At 47.7% G+C, this 17,437-nt stretch overlaps 1 protein-coding gene across 9 annotated transcripts in view; it reads right to left on the reverse strand.

The window, feature by feature from the left end:
- LOC149365634 (high affinity cAMP-specific and IBMX-insensitive 3',5'-cyclic phosphodiesterase 8A-like) overlaps positions 1-16,965 on the reverse strand; it is a 36,599-nt gene extending 19,634 nt beyond the window's left edge. For 6 of the 9 annotated variants that reach the window (XM_089544871.1, XM_089544833.1, XM_089544800.1 and 3 more), the window contains exon 1: positions 13,943-14,059. Coding sequence is in view for 3 of the 9 variants with exons in the window: in XM_089544825.1 (XP_089400951.1) it covers positions 7,289-7,457; positions 7,820-7,950; positions 11,659-11,772; positions 13,943-14,053; positions 16,868-16,870 (528 nt within the window). In the remaining 6 variants the exon portion in view is untranslated. Of the gene's footprint in view, positions 1-5,427; positions 7,458-7,819; positions 7,951-11,658; positions 11,773-13,942; positions 14,060-16,867 lie in introns of those variants that run through there. The other 3 variants (XM_089544853.1, XM_089544863.1, XM_089544825.1) reach the window with 2 other exon arrangements.
- Between the last annotated feature and the right edge of the window lie 472 nt (positions 16,966-17,437).

A 17,437-nucleotide genomic window follows, 5' to 3' on the forward strand; every position in this document is an offset into this window, starting at 1 on the left:
AGCTCCACACCATACCGGGATCGGAGGTCACCGACAGAAGAACTGCTGGGGTTTCAGCCACGAAGCCGTCTGAGTGCGTGTTTTCGAGAGAGGAACCCAGAGGCCAGTACTACATCAAGCAGGGAGCCAACGCTTGTTCACGGTAGATACACCGACGGGAATGCAGCGGCGGCATGTGGATCAAGTGCGACCAGCCCCGCAGGGGCGTCTGATTCATGCAGACGTTGGTGAGTTGCGACACCACGGATTCCAGAGCATCCGCAGGGACATCCCCGCAGGGTGATGATGATGAGCAGTTCGCCACCACGGACCCGAGCACCCGCGCTTAGCCGTGCGTGGCATCACCGTGTCCGGGAAAAGGGGATTCTGGCGGTTGAGCCGATGCCGAATGTTTGGACCTTTAAGGCCCCTCGGCGGAGGCAACACAGCACTTTGGCCCCAGCTTCCTGTAGACGGCACCTCCGGCCTGACCCGACCGGGGGAAATCGACAGTCGCCTTTTCCTGTCCTCCCCTTCATCTTTCACTTTCCTATCTTCTTTCTCAACTCTCCTGTCACCTATTCACTTCTTAGATTTACCTTTTTTCCTGGCGGCGAGGGTTAACCTTGTGTGATCAACTACCCTGAGTTGCGTCATATTTGCTTATAGCAGTGGTGTACAGCTGGCGTGGGCAGGGCTTGTTTTTCAAGTTCCTGTCCCGTCCCCTTGTTGGGCTCCATGGTGGGTGGCTGGCACCATGGCCGAAGAACATTTTTTATGCGAAGCATACTACTTTAGCTACCACATCAGCCCTTCACCGTGGTTATGCGCCTCCAAATCACGTGATACATGACGTCACACCACGTGACACGATGACGTGACGACAGTAGAGAAACGGGGGCCCACCTCGCGCCATCGCTGTGGTTGTGCGCCTCCAAATCACGTGATACATGACGTCACACCACGTGACACGATGACGTCACGACAGTAGAGAAACGGGGGCCCACCTCGCGCCGTCGCTGTGGATGTGCGCCTCCAAATCATGTGATACATGACGTCACACCACGTGACACGATGACGTCACGGCAGTGGAGAAACGGGGGCCCACCTCGCGCCGTCGCTGTGGTTGTGCGCCTCCAAATCACGTGATACATGACGTCACACCACGTGACACGATGACGTCACGACAGTGGAGAAACGGGGGGCCCACCTCGCGCCGTCGCTGTGGTTGTGCGCCTCCAAATTACGCGACACGATGATGCTTCGCATTCTCCAGGCTTAACCAAGTTAAGCCTCAGCCATTTTTTTTCTATGGCTACCTCATTCATTTCAAATGATCGCCCTCTAGAAAGAGGGCGGACTGATATGACCTCCAACTTCATCAATAAAAAGAAAGCAACTTTCCCTAAATATCACATTGTTCATAGTGAACAAAAATAAAAGCCAGCTAGAGTGATATCCCCCTTTGTAGTGTCAATAGTTCTGACAGATTCCTTGGGCCCTAAGTACAAAGTGACCAAATTGGCTAGCGGCGACCTCCTGGTAGAATTGCTGGATATAATTTAGATCACAAAGCTGGCAAACATCGAAACCTTAGGTGATATTCCTGTATCCGTAACACCACACCTTTCTTTGAACACAGTACGTGGCGTCATTTCTGACAACGACTTTCTCGAGATAACAGAGGAAGAAATGCTTGAAGGATTGTTCGATCAGAACGTAAAAAATTACACATAATCAAAATCCGAAAGGAAAACAGAGATTCCAACGAAACATTTGGTCTTGACTTTTGCCTCCTGCACCCTGCCCGAGTCAATTGTGGTAGGTTATGCAAAAATCTGTGTGCGCCCTTATATACCCAACCCTAGACGCTGCTTCAAATGCCATAAGTTTGGCCATGGCTCCCAAAGCTGCCGCGGCTGTGACACCTGTTCCAAATGTGCCTCAACTGACCACAAATCCCCCCCCCCCCCCCAAAAAAAAAAATCATCATGACGTTCCTCATCCACTGGAACTGCCGTGGAATAATAAAAGACTAGTACTAGTAGTAGTAGTAGTAAAATACTTTTATTCGACCATAATTTATAGGCCGAGCATGTCGACCGCCTGGGCGACCAGAGGTCGCTGTTCTTCCTCCCCTTCAGCGCCAAGCCAGTCGGGCCAGGTGGTGATGGATAGAGAGGGTGGGGGGTAGGAACCCGACTGCTGAGCAGCCGGGCAATAGAAGAGGCAATGGGCAAGGTCCGCATAGATACAGGGGCAGTTGGGACAGGAAGGGTCCGATCGATAGCTATAGACGCAAAAGACCTTTTAAATTTTCTATCTCGTGTAGCCCTGTGTCTGCAGGAGACCAACTTGGTACCTTCTCATAAAAATCTTTTTAAAAAGTATAAAGTCTTTCGCCGTGACCGTGAGCAGGCGAGTAGGCTCTCTGGAGCCGTTGCAATTGTTTTCCAGAATGGTGTTGGAACCCGTGAGATCAGGCTCCAAACAAAATTCGAAGCAGTTGCAGTTACCGTTCTTAACTTTAGAACAATTACCGTATGCTCTACATGTCTTCCACCCCATCTCACTGCAACACTTCATGATCTAGAAGAACTTTTTAAGCAGTTACCCGAGCCATATCATGTAGTAGGCGATTTTAATGCCATTCTGGGTTTTGGGGAAGCGAACAGATTGACACCAGAGGTCGGGTTTTAGAAGATTTTATTCTGTGGAACAACGTTTGTCTGTTAAATACAGACAAACCGACGTATTACTCCCCATCTTCAGGAAAAATAAGCTGTATAGACTTGTCTTTTGGCTCACCGTCTGTTTTTATGAATTTAATTCAGATGTTCTTGACAACCCCTACGGAAGCAATAATTTGCCTGTAGTAATCAGCTTGTCATCCCCATCAGTCACCCCAAGCAAACCGCGTCGTTGGAAGCTTCACATAGCTGACTGGGAGCTGTTTCGGGAAAAGTCCTCTCTGGAAAAAAAATATTTGACGATCAACTTAGTGTTATCAACTAAATGAGGTGTTCACATACTGCATCATTTCGGTGGCACGCCTGGCTATTCCTCAGTCCTCTGAGGTGGTTCGACACAACAACAAGGTGTGGTATGGCAAGGAATGTAGAGAAACGAAAAAGGAGAAAAATAAAGCTTGGGGAAGTTTTCGCAGCTATACCTTATAAACTTCAAAAGGCGAGAGCTAATGCACGGCGCATACGTCGTAATGCCGAGAAAGCTTCCTGGGAAAATGACATATCTTCCATAAACACTTCAATCAAATCCAAAAAAAACTGTGGGAGCAAGTTCGTAAATTAAATGGCGACTTCTCCCCTTTTACAATTCCTTTTCTTACAGCCCCAGATACACAAACAAGTATAGAAGAACAAGCAGGTATCCTGGGTGAATATTTCTCAACTGTTTCCAATTCTGCACACTACTCAGAATCATTTTTAAAATAAAAAACGCAGCTGAGAAAACAGACTTCCAATAACTGGTTGCAAAAATGAACCTTTAAATCGATTCATTACAGTCCAAGAAATAAGCAGAGTTTTATCTGCCGACAAACACACAACTCCAGGCCCTGATAAAATTTATGAAATGCTGGCACATCTTTCCCAACCATCTTCAACAAAATTTGGACATTAGGTAAACCTCCGGAAGCTTGGAAAAGAGCCGTTATAGTGCCATTCTTAAAACCTGGGAAGCAGCCAACATCCCCTAGCAGTTACAGGCCAATAGCTCTTACTAGCTGCCTCGCCAAGTCTTTTGAAAGCGTATTGAATATCCGGCTAGCCTTTGTGCTTGAATCTCGGAAACTCCTTGACATTTATCAGCGTGGGTTTAAAAAGGCATGCTCGACAACATACCATTTAGATCGCCTCGAAAATACTATTCGAGAGGCTTCCATACACAGACAACACTGTGTCGCTGTCTTCTTTGACCACGAAAAGGCATACGACACCACTTGGAGGTTCGGTATCTTCGGAGATTTAGCAGAGCTTGGCATCCGGGGAAGGATGTTGAACTGCATAAAAGACTTCCTATCGAACCGTTCCTTTCACGTACGCCTAGGCTCAACCATCTCAAAGAAGCTTGTTCAAGAGAACGGAGTACCACAGGGGTGCATTTTAAGCACTTACACTCTTTGTCGTGGAAATGAATTCATTAGCCCAAATAATCCCAAAATCAATTATGTACTCGGTTTATGTTGATCTCCAGATTGCCTGCACATCAACCAACATACCAACATGCGAGAGACAAGTACAATTGACAATAAATATACGAGCGACACGGGCAGACAGAAACGGATTCCAGTTCTCTCCTCAGAAAACAGTGGCCGTCATGTTTTCTCTCAAACGAGGCCTACAGAACAATCCCAACCTCTAGCTAAGAGAAACAGAATTACCAGTTAATGAACAACACAAATTTCAAGGTATAATTTTTGATAGAAAGCTCACATTCCTTCCACACATTAACAAGCTGATGAAGAAAGCTGCCCGATCATTAAATATCCTAAAGGTGCTTTCACATAAACGGGGGAGGGTGGGGGTCCGATAGGACATGCCTTTTGCACATTTATCGTGCTCTAGTACGATCCTGCCTCAATTACGGGTACATTGGTAAATTGGTTTTTCAGGAAAGGAAATGGCGCAGTATCTGTCTCACATATATCGGCGGACACCTGAACCACGCCGTAAGGGAAGGAAGGAAGGTAGGAGCGAAAGAAGAAAGAGAGAAAGAGGTGCCGTAGTGGAGGTCTCCGGATAATAATTTCGACCACCTGGGGATCTTTAACGTGCACTGACATCGCACAGCACACGGGCGCCTCTTGCGTTTCGCCTCCATCGAAACGCGGCCGCCGTGGTCGGGTTCGAACCCGGGTACTCCGGCTCGGTAGACTAGCGCCTTACCACTGAGCCACCGCGGCGGGTGCATCGTGTATTGGTATGCGAGACCATCATACATAAAACGTCTGGACCCCGTGCATAACTTTGGTTTACGTCTCTCAACTGGCGCTTACAGAACATCCCCCATAAACAGTCTCTATGTCGAAACCAATGAACCTTCCCTTACAGACAGAAGAACCATGCTGACATCCGCATACGTCCTAAAAACCCGTTCACTACCCAAAAAATCTCTGCTACCCCATAGTTACAAAATGTCAATCTAAACAACTGTTTCACAACAAACCGCAAGCAATCAGACCAATCCTCCTCCGCTTTGAAGAAAAATGCAAAGAATTAGGTATACTGAATACACTGCCAAATATTGCCCCGAGACCCCACCCACTGCCACCTTGGTACAGCTTTCCCTCTGTGTGTGATCTTACGTTGACGCACATCCACAAAAAGCAAACTCTACAAGAATATATACTGCAAGAATTTTCAGCAGTGAAGGATAAGTACAAGGATTACATAGATTTTTACACAGATGGCTCAAAAACAGCTACGTTGGCAGTGCAGTAGAACAAGAGAAAGAAGAAAAAATAGTCAGGCTACCTGAGTGCGCATCAGTATTCACGGCAGAAAGTTACGCCATTACTGTCGTGGTTAAAAAAGTAATCAAGAAAAATATACAAAAATGTGTCATCTACACCGACTCCCTCAGTGTAATTACAGCACTAAACTTCAGAAATGCAGTTAAACCCATAATAGGAGACATAATACATGACATAGTGAAGGCTGAAACAAAAAGATTTACAATAAAGTTTTGCTGGATCCCTAGTCACGCGGGAATCAGGGGGAATGAGAGCGCTGACGCATGTGCCGCACGTGCCCGTAATGTACAAATGAAGGAAATCGATGTACCTTATAAAGAATGCATGAAACTTGTTAAAAATAAACTTAAAGGAAAATGGCAGGCTTCATGGGACAACGAAGTTGACAACAAGCTACATTTTGTAAAGCCTGTCCTTGGTGAATGGAAGACCTGCGGGCACCAGAAACGTTTTATGGAAGTGTTTTATGTCGTCTGCGCATTTTACACACACACCTGACACACAGTTTTATACTAATGAAACAACAGAATCCAGTCTGTGAGGAATGTGGAGATGAACTTACAATTAATCACATTTTGTTCTCATGCGTGAAACTTGAAAAAATAAGAAAAAAGTACTTCACTCGATCTTACAATGAACTCGTTCCTTTTCATCCTACACTGGTCTTAGGCAACAATGCAATCGTGTACTTATCTTGTGTTTTTACCTTTTTAAGAGAAGCAGGATTTCTCGAGGGGCTATAAATCCTGATCCACAGCTTTGCTGCACTTTGTATACACCTCAGCCGTCTTCTCATTCCTGAGAAAAATGCTGAGGTCTTTACCTGATGGGTTGGGAGCCTCGGGATCCTTGCCCAGCAAAGGATCGCCACTGTGGTTACTCGACCTTGTTTAAAGGTTTTAATACTAATATTTTTAAAATTTCTTTCCGAGCATTACAGTGTAGCAGCAGCTAAATTTTGAGGCTCTTTACACCACCGATGTTTTTCGCTTTTTAGTAAAATTCTATAGAAATCAATCTTCCTCCACCTTGAGCTTGGCGCATGATAACCTTAGATGCCTATGCGCCATTAAACCAAACACAACACTCAAGTCCTACCATGGGTATCTTCAATGGTGGTCGAGAAGGAAGTCGGAAAAACACAGCTTGAGCCTGAGCAAGCCTCGGAGGCTGGTGTCTTCCCACCCGGCGAAACGCTGTCTACACACGACCAAGTCCCTGCAGCCCGTCAGTCCTCGGGTAGTGATGCAGTGGCAACCGACAGGGAACCTATTCTACCCCGACGCTGTGGTTTCATGGTCAAATTGTGTAATGGAGGTATGGGCAAATTATTGCCGTGTGTGAACTCGCGGAAACTTCGCACCTGCTGCAGTCTTCAGTACACAATGATGCAATGTAGGATACGTGACCAACTGTTATTAAACAAGGCCGTTAAGATGACAAAATGCAGAGGTAATACGCGTCAACAAGCGGAAATTGCTTATATGGCAACAGTAAAGCCCACCCACGTCTTGAGTGCTTGAAACAGGGCTACATGCAGCAACTGACCCGTACTGACGGCACTATTTATTAACTCTAAGCGCATACGCTGCCACTGCCAGAGTGCTGCTTGACATATACTGCAGTAGCTTGAGGCTCAGAAGCCATAAGAAGAATCTAGGTAGGACAGTGGCTCCACAAAGAACAGGCGCATGAGCAGTGGACATACCCGGCGGGTGCAGAGCTCCATTATTATGTAGACGTTGTCATCTTCAAAGTGGCCCCGGAAGCCAGCAACGACATTATACTCCAAATGTGGCTGATGGGACCACTGGCTCACAACAGAGGAATAATTATGCTTACACACAATGAAACAAATAACTGGAAAATGCCCCACTGACACACCACGGTTTTAATCCTCCAAGCGTGAAGTCTTGAGGTATTGCAAGGGTTTCCGTAGGGCTCACAGCTGCTTAGTAGACGCAGTGATAGTAGGCGCAGTGATCTAACTGACAAGAACAGAAAAGGGCCAGCTGTGCATTTTCTTAGCGCGTGACAGAGCGCTACCATAACCGACACTTAGCGCCACATGGGCGTGCCAATGACACAGCCTTGTGTCAAACCACAGGAATGCCACTTGTATTCTGTGTGTACACTATGGAAAACTACAAAGAGCACACTAGGGCAATATTCCGTGGAATGCGCAGGACCTATTTTTCAACACCTACTGGACTTACTTTGTTTGTTTAAGTTTAAAGATAAAATAAGAAGACCTAAAGATTACAAAAATTCCTCAGCACCATTTTGCACTCAGGACATGTAGCCGAGTTAAACTTGAGGAAAAAGACGTGTGATCTGCATACGCACATGTCGTTATAAGTGAGAGCGAGCTCGTGGTCCTGCGCGGACAGGAACCTGTTCGACCGCCCGGGATGGTCCGCGTCGTGGATAACGGCGGCGATCATAACCACCGCTTCGTCCGTGGAATTGGAAGTGCCCTGCAGAGAGACAAGGAATTCCTCAGGAATGCCTCCACTACGGCGTCCCTCATATAGCCCGAGTCGCTTTGGGACGTCTAGACCATAAACCTAGAGAAATCGGAAATCATGGGTTTTGTGCATGCGCTTCTGTGTGCTTTCATGTGAACACTTGTACAATCGGCGGCAAAATAAGTCGGGCCACGCGACAGGCAGCCGAAATCAGGTAAAAATGCATCGCCGCGCCATCTGACGTTGGTTGGTTTGGTTTTGTTTGTGGGGTTTAACGTCCCAAAGCAACTAAGGCTCTTCTCCTGTCGAGATATTGCAGTGCGAATGCGCGTCGTTTCATGCTCGCTGCCGTGTCTTTTTTTTTTTCTCTGCTGGAGCTGACTATCTGATTACATACAGAGTTTGGCGTTAGGGGTCACTTTATTCACAGCCTGACGCTCGCAGTTCGCTTCACCCTTGTCATGCGCCCGTCGAAGTGCGAGCGTGACGTAGTGAATAAAGAAAGCGACGCTTACCACCAAACGCTGCCTATTGCATATAACCAGCTACTCAAATGCAAGCGAGAAAAAAAGATATGGCTGCGAGCATGAAAGGACGCGCACGCGCTCTGCGATGTCTCGTCCCCAGAAGTGCAACGTCAGACGGCGCGGCGAGACAGATTTATCTCATTCTGGCCACCTTCGCATGCCCCGACTTATATTGCCGCCGGTTGTACGGATCATATATGCTGTATCGTTATCACGCCTGATCACCCTGCGTCGCGTTCGTCGGCTCGGCAAATGCGCATGACATCGCGTGCACCAATCCCCCCAGCTCTCTCTCTCTCTCGCTCTCCTTCGGCTACCGTTTAAAAGCGCTGGCCGGTTACCAATAAACGTCTTCCTATCTCAGCTGCATCGGTGGTCTCTGTCTCTCAAGCGCGTCGACAATGTAGCACTAAGTGCATAGCGTCGCGGCGACTTGGAAGTATGTAGGGACACCAACAAAACAATAATTATACATCCGTATAGGCTTGCTCAAATTTATTTAAATTTAGTGAAGTCGAGCTCCTTCTCACTTCCCGAAGCCCGATTTTGTGAACTTCTTTGTAGTGCACATTTTCAAGTGAACAGCTTTCAAATCTGGAACAATGCCACTTTGCCTTCGTAAGTTCTCAACGTACCTACGCCAGGGTTATTTAGAAATGAAGGCGTATGTGTGTTTCATGACGACAGAATACGATAAAGAACCCCGAGAGAGAAAGAGGTCAATGCTTTAGCTGGTCGTCCCAGTGCGAGCTCACACTATAGACAACAACAAAAGCTCTTGAGGACAGGAACAACAACAGCTTGGCAGCCCGGCCTCCGAGTTCTCAGCTGCTGAATTTTTCTGGCAAGTCCATATCAAATGTGATATAAGACAGCCGCTTGGCCGCAGAAGGAGCAATGCGGATCGTGCGAATTTGAAAACGTAGAGCTGAATTTGACTGGGTTGATATTAAGTATTTGATAGGAATTTCCTTAGGAAGACTGCTTGCTCCCTGTTCAGATTTTTGTCCGGCTCGGCGTATACTTTCCTTGATATTCTCAATTGCTGGAGTAATTTCCTACAGCTTCATTAAGGCTATAAAAAAATATGTGCCTGCGAATGCTGCGGGACGAAGGGTAATAGCGCGCGGGCACCAGCATGAGCGCCTTTGTTTTCAACATCCACAGAGTGTCCTTGGGTCCATATCACAGTAGACTGAAAGTTTTTGGATTCTCTTGTTTGGTTTGAGTACTCTTTTTACGTGTTCAACAATCCATAATATAATACCTCTGGTATAGCAAAGACATGCAGTCTCGGAGTCGGTAATTGCATATGAGGGCTTCCGGGAAATCTTCAATTTCCCTTCTGCATCCATGTATGCTATGGTTTTTATCACCTTGACCGGTCCCATCGCGTACACGTAAATTTTCTTTTCCATCCGGCCCCAAGTTCTCCTGACGGCCTTCGCCCTAGACTCTTCTGTCCCTATGAAACTGCTGGCCAAACTTTCTCAGAATGGCCCGCAACTCGATCTTCCTTCTAAGACAACCTTCAAGTCCTCCCTGTCCACCGTATACCAAATGCTTCGGAGCCCTGGTCTATTCAGCACGTCCCTTCAGGTCCTGGTTGCTGATAGCTGTATCTTCTGGGAAACCTAATTGCCTTCAGTAACTTCGTCTACCCTGTTGTGAATGCCCTTGTTTAGCAGTCTTTCCGTTCCTTTTTTGACAGTGAAACCAAGTCCTCTTTTATATGCTTTGCATATTAGAATTCCCAGCTTCTTGTTCTCTCTTTTCTTACATTTCCCGTACGGCGCTGTGCAAGCAATCGTGCACACACTGAAAGCCTGTATCAACTTGATGGGGACTTTTTAAGGCGAAAGCCTTTAATGGCTCATCTCATGCTAGCGGTGTCCGTCCGTGCGCTGGAATTGTGCCAATTGTGGCCTCTCCTCCGCTCAGCGGCGCAACCTCTTCCGTAATTTCTTTTCCTCGAATTCATTTTCTTCATCACGGCCCCTTTTTGTCTTTCTTCTTTCACTCCCACTTCCTTCCTGCATACGGTGCGGTTCGGGTGTCCACCGCGACGGTTGCTAGGCATCGGCTCATGGGCATCAACAACACAACAGTGCGATTCAGGTGTCCACTGACCCATGGAGCCAGTTTGCGCACTTCCTTTCCTTAAAATGATCGGAGAGTAACACGCAACGCCAACGCTAATGAACGCAATGAACGCCGAACGGGCGAGGGTGACGCCGTAAAACAGGCTCCAAAGAGCTGCGCTCTAAAACACTACAATAAAAAAAGCGACCGCAGTCGCCAAAGCCAATAAAAAAATTCGAGGACGCTTAAGCTTCGTTTTTAAGAGTGGGACGCGACAGCGTGTTGTAGCGTTGCCAAGGGGTCCACGGAACGCCATAGCCCGTTCGGCTCGACACCTTGCCCGAAGGAAAGGAAACGACACCTGTCTCATATCTCGGTGGACACCCGAACCGCGCCGTAAGGGAAGGAAAATGAAATGAAAATTGGTTTTAAGGAAAGGAAATGGACACCACAGTACACGTCTCTAAAGCACCCTTGTAAGAAAACACCGTATTCACTAATGCGCCAAGCTGGCGTGGCGGAGTGGTTAGTGTGCTCGTCTCGCACTCTGGAGGCCCTCGTTCGGTTCCCCAACTCGACCAATTTCCCACTCGTTTTTATTAAGAACCAGTGTTTATCTCACGAGTCGTACTCCTGAAGCAATGTTGCTTATCTATAGGCATACCATTAAGGAGGAGGCGGGGGGTCCCAATTTGGAGGACAAATGGTGTAATGGAGGCATGGACAAATTTTTGCCATATGTGAACTCACGGAAACTTCGCACCTGCAGCAGGCTTCAGTACACAACGATAGACTGTAGGATACGTGACCAACTGTTATTAAACAAGGCCGTTAAAATGACAAAATGCAGAGGTAATACGCGTCAACTAGCGGAAATTGCTTATATGGCAACAGTAAAGCCCACTCCCGTCTTGAGTGCTTGAAACATGGCTACATGCAGCAACTGACCCGTACTGACGGCACTATTTAATATCTCTAAGGGCATACACTGCAACTTCCAGAGTGCTGCTTGACATATACTGCAGTAGCTTGAGGCTCAGAAGCCATAAGAAGGATCTAAGTAGGACTGTGGCTCCACAAAGACCATGCGCATGAGCAGTGGACATACCCGGCGGGTGCAGAGCTCCATTATTATGTAGACGTTGTCATCATCATAGTGGCCCCGGAAGCCCACAATATGCTTGTGGCTCAAGCTTCGGTGTATCTGGATCTCTTGAGCAATCTGCATGTAGCATAAATAAGGCATCAGAACAGGACAGCACGATACAGAAACGCTAAGAGCAGCCAAGAAAGTAGTGGTAGGCTTCATGCGTTTATTTTGACAGCACTGAACTTGAGATGAGAAGGTATAGCTGCAATACACGGCTCCGTACGATCAAGATTGTATGCAAGCTTGCAAACAAGCGCCTCCTGAGATCTGGGAGGAATATTAAGGCGAAAGCCTTTAATGGCTCATACTGTCGTGACCAAGACGTGTTAGCAAATTTGTCCGCGTTTCAGATTGGCCGAAGTGATCGTGACATCACTGGGCGCGAATTTTGACGGGTGTACACCGAAATATGTGAGACAGTTACTGCGCAATTTCCTTTCCTCAAATACAATTTTCGACTGGTGTCCACCGATTATGTGAGACAGTTACTGCGTAATTTCCTTTCCTCGAACACAATTTTCATTTTCTTCATTACGGCCCCTCTTTCTCTTTCTTCTTTCACTCCACTTCCACTTCTACGGTGCGGTTCAGGTGTCCACCGAGATGACAGAATTACAGCATCGTTTCCTTTCCTCAAAAAGCGTTGCGTTCAAAGGGCAACGCATCGCGCCGAACGGGTGGTGGCGTTCCGTAGACTCCCTGGCAGCGCTACAACACGCTGTCACGTTCCACTCCTAAAGGCATAGATTAAGCGTCATTTATTAGCAGTTAATTAATGCACCAACAGAATGTGAAGTGAACAATCGCGTAGCATAATGCAGCACTCAGGCTTTCGCCTTTAACCACGTTAGACGCTGAAGTTCCTCGCAATTTTTCTTCCACAAGCTACCACTACCTTTACAGTGTTGGTGCGCGGAATTCATTAAAAAAAAAAAGGAATACCGGCTAACTAAACCAATGTGAGAATTAGCACGAACGCCACAGAGTCCTCACCTTTTCTTTGTTGTAGGACTCGGTGAGGACCTCCCTATAGCGACGACCTTGCCGGCAAAAATCGTGTTCGTCGCTCTAGTCTCTTAGTTCGTAACATTTTGCGAATCCGCCCTGGAATAAGAAGTGGTTTCCCGTAAATGTATACAATGATAGCGCCAGGCGCTCGTAACCAAACATGACCTCCCCCCATTCCCCTTTCCCCCTTTTTTGGTTAATGACGGCGCACGCACTTAAACCATATGCAGACGGGAACGGTTTGGTTTGGATTATGGGGTTTAACGTCTCAAAGTGACTGAGGCTATGAGAGACGCCGTAGTGAAGGGCTCCGGAAATTTCGATCACCTGGGGTTCTTTAACATGCACTGACATCGCACAGTACACGGGCCTCTAGAATTTCTCCTTCATAGGACTGAAATATGAGAGACGGCGTAGTGGAGGGCTCCGGAAATTTCAACCACCAGGAGTTCTTTAACGGGCCGGTGGTCGATATTTCCGGAGCCCTCCACTACGGTGCGACGCACGGGAGCGCCAAAGCGTGCGTTGCTGAGTACAGTCACGATTGTCTAAGCGCCATTTGGGGCCCACGACGAGCATTCTACGCTGACAGAGCTTGGCAAAACCGTATCGGTCAGTTTACGCGCCAGAGGCAGTTCCGAGGTATTTCTCGAAGCCGCGCTGTAAACGAGAATCGCCGCAGGAGCGCCCACGCTGGTTGGCGAGGGCAGCACAGTAGTGGTGACATGCAATAACGCTGCGACGTGGAAACACAGACGGCAGAAACAAGCAAGAAATGGGCAGAGGTTTGGTTTATGAAAGTTTAGGTCCCAAAGCGACTGAGGCTATGAGGGACATCGCAGTGAAGGGCTCCGGAAATTTCTACCACCTTGGATTCTTAAACGTGCACCGACATCGCACAGTACACGAGTCTCTAGAATTTCGCCTCCATCGAAGTTCGACCGCCGCGGCCAGGATGGAACCCGCGTCTATCGGGTCAGTAGCCAAGCGCCATAACCACTGAGCCACCGCGGCGACCTAGAAATTGGCAGAGGATTAGCCGAAATAAACGTTAACTCAAAGGTAAACGGAAGGGTGATGGGGCAGCATAGACCGAATTACACCCACCAGAAGGGTGCCGAGCGTAGCGCTGGCAACTTGTGTTTTGAGCACCGCGCCCTACCCGAAGAACGTCACTGCGCGGTCTGGAACCGTGCTGAGCGAAGTATCGCCCGCCACTAACCCAAGAGCTCACCTTGCCGAGGAACTTGCCGAGGATATATGTCTTGTTGGGTTTCCTGTCAATGATAACGTCCGCAACATCCTTGCTTGCGATGGCAGCAGACCCGACGGAGTAGGTGGATGCCTTCAAACATGAAGAAAGTTGGCAGTGGCTTAGCTCTGGTTAAGCTTGGATATACAAGCGAAAAGCTTCAGTTATGCTTGGTTTGACGTCATGGCTGTCGCAGTTCGCGCACAATGCACTGGGAGCACCACATAACGGTGGAGGCGTTCGGCCGTCCACACACTGCCTGTACGGAGGCGGAGGAGGAGACGGAAATCGGCGCGGTTAAAATTCAGGGGGCACTTTGGCTCAGTGCTGCAAGGCGAAAGCGTTTCCAGGCGCACTGCTTGTTTTTTATTTTTCCATATTTTATTTCTTTCATTTCACTTCTTATTCATTCATTCTTATCCATTCTCCAAACAAAGACTATTAGTCTTGTCATTGATATGTAATATTTGTGACATTCACCATCTATTCCTTCAGAGAGATAAAAAAATTTAGGTGGCACTTTGGCTGTCTAAAGTCCGTAGAGGCGAAAGCGTTTTCCGCACCACTTCGACTGCCTCTGTGGCCCTGGTGACGTCAACACTGGATGCCGCCACATTAAATTAAGTACTAATTACTGAGTAATGTCAAAATACTGATTAATGTACAATCACTAATTAATGACTAAATAATAATTAACTGCCAATTAATGATTCTTAAGCTTCGACTTTAGGAGTGGAACGCGACCGCGTGTTGTAGCGCTGCCAGGGAGTCCACGGAACGCCACCACCCGTTCGGCGCGATACCTTGCCCTTCGAACCCAATGCTTTTTTGAGGAAAGAAAACGGCGCAGTAATTCTGAGTCATCTCGGTGGACACCTTAACCGCATCGTGCCGGAAGGAAGGAAGTGGGAGCAAAAGAAGAAGGAAGAGAAAGGGGGGGCCGTAATGAAGAAAATGAAAATTGTATTTGAGGAAATGAAATTACGCATTAACTGTCTCACACTCGCTCCTCGCGCATGCGCAGTTGGGGCTCTCCGGGGCTCTGCGAAATCGCTCACACCTAGCGTAGTGTTGCTTCCGCAACAAAACCAATTTTCGGCAAATAAGGTTAGACCGGGAACTAGACTGTCATTAGAGAGTTTTAGTATTGCGGGCTTTGCGTAATTGCGGGCATAGCGGAATAGCGGGTCCCGAGTGCGCATGCGCAGAACGCTAACGGGGAGAAAGCGTTAGCGTACGAACGCAATTTTCAGAATTTAGCGTTACGGCAGTTGCGGATTTTGCGCCCTTAGCGTGAAAACATGGCGGCGTCCTTTCAAGCGAGAGCCGCCCGCTTCTGCCGATTCAGCAGCTCTTGCGATTCTGGTCGGCGTGTTTACCGGCAACTACTGGTGTTTTTGCTTTTCGCTATGACTTACCTTGCTTCTACGATAAAGTTTAAGCTGCAATTCAGCGCAGTTTTTGAGATACGCTCTTGATTCTGGAGCGCGCAAGCCTAATGGAACCTCAAGCTGCACTGCTACCGTCTGCAACGGCCCGAAACCCAGCAGAAACCTAGCAAAAACGTCTGGAACGAGACAAAAATAGATTTGGAGGTTTTTCGCTATTTTTTTATAGACTTAAATTATGTAAAGAGAGTTTATATTCAATTTACAAAAGTTTTTTGAACATTAGACGTCATGTGATGGCAAATATTCTTGCTCCAACGGCTTGTAGTTAACATTGCCTTTACTAGATGGCGCCACTGTTTTACGTTTTTATTTCATTTTATTTCAATTTCTGGGTCATTTTGCAGACGAAAATGAACGCTGCACTAAAAATTCGTATAAAAAACTCGAAAATATTATACTTTGGCAAGTTAGCTGCAGTGTCGACCATTTTAGAAGGACCGTTCACATGCACGCCAAGCAGATGGCGTTTAACGTTTTCAAAACGCTATACTAAAACTCTCTGTGGGGATAAGTTGCTTGCGGCACGCTAACGTAATTTCCCTTAGGTCCGCTATCACGCTAACGCTATACTAAAACTCTCTATTATTTACTCCGTGGAAGTGGGCCCACAGCTCGGGACGCGTTTTACAGGTGACGTGCACAGGCTGACGCCTCTGCGTCTGTGACAAGCGTTCGCTGCCAGCTCATTGGTTACTACGTTCTTGGCTTGCTCCGTTAAAAGCAGAAACGAGGCGCCGATCGGAAACGCGAGGCTGGCCATGAACTCGAACTCAACTTGCGACGCGTAGCAAGCAAACGAAGTGCGTGTCAAACTCCGAGATGCGGGCTCGGAAAGGTGATTCAATAAAATCGGTCAAGCGTAGCACACAGCTATAGGTCTCACATTCGCAGCATCAAGGAATAATCGTTGGTCTCTTTTTGTTTTTATGACGAATGACTTTAGCTAAGTGCCTCACTGAACCATTGATGAATCACAGCCCGTACCACGGAGCAGAGCTACACCCGCCACCCACCCACCCACCCACCCACTTGCTGCACTTACTACTCACCAACGTAGACATCGCGAAACCGGGGGTGCCTGACAGTTAGAGAGTTTTAATTGAGTGACAATGCTCTGCTCTTCTAACAGCAATACGCTCAGCGGGAGTGGAGCACTGGTGACCATTCCTCGGTGGGTATTATGGCGTCCTCTGTGAAACGGAATTGCAAAACTATACAAACATATAATATAGGTTCATTATTTCTTCGGGAAAAGCACTATTCTGCGCAGAAATACAGGTCTCACTTTGTCAGATAACGCTTTCTGTCGACAACAGCCAGCCAATGTAGAATCGCGCGGAACGCAAGTCCGTGGCCTGCGCGAACGCTATAGTCACGAAGTTTTTTCCAGAGCGACCACCACCTTGAAACACCACAATCGAGCTTTCCAAGATTTCGAAATAGTTCTTGGACTCACCATCTGTAGAAGCAGGTCTCTGCCTACTCGGACCGCTTTCTAGGCCTCTGGAGCGATGGGTACTACGTTCCCCCACCGCGAAAAGCTGCCGCCGTTGTTTGGCCGCTGTGTTCGTTGGTGGCAGCCCTCTCTCACCGCAACGGGTGCGCGTCTATTTTTTTTTATAGTTGGTTGGTTGGTTGGTTGGTTGCGACTGAGAGAAGGATGAAGAGGAAAGTGCACGGGCCTGCCGACTGGCTCAAGCCGAGCCACCACCGCTGCCACGTGCAGATAGAAGAGAGTTGAAAGATAAGAGGAAAGAGAAAAAGAGAGTAAAGACGCGTGTCGCAACAACCGCGTGCGCCGAAGCGGACGCTGGCTGAAAAAAACAGATAAGCCGGATGCGCGTTTGGGCTCGTGCGGGGTTCTCCTTACGCTCGGCCACTCACGGCCAAGCAAGTGGCGCATGCGCACTTGTGTTCCCGCTGTGGTGAGCGGAGCAGGCTCGCGGTTCCGATAAACTAAAACTATATGGTTGACTGAATGTTGCGTGTATGGCCGTGTTTACATAAATGTGACATAACGCGCCTT

Source organism: Amblyomma mixtum, chromosome 1 (genome assembly GCF_055824585.1).
Source record: "Amblyomma mixtum isolate Tamu chromosome 1, ASM5582458v1, whole genome shotgun sequence".
Classification (NCBI taxonomy): Eukaryota; Metazoa; Arthropoda; class Arachnida; order Ixodida; family Ixodidae; genus Amblyomma; species Amblyomma mixtum.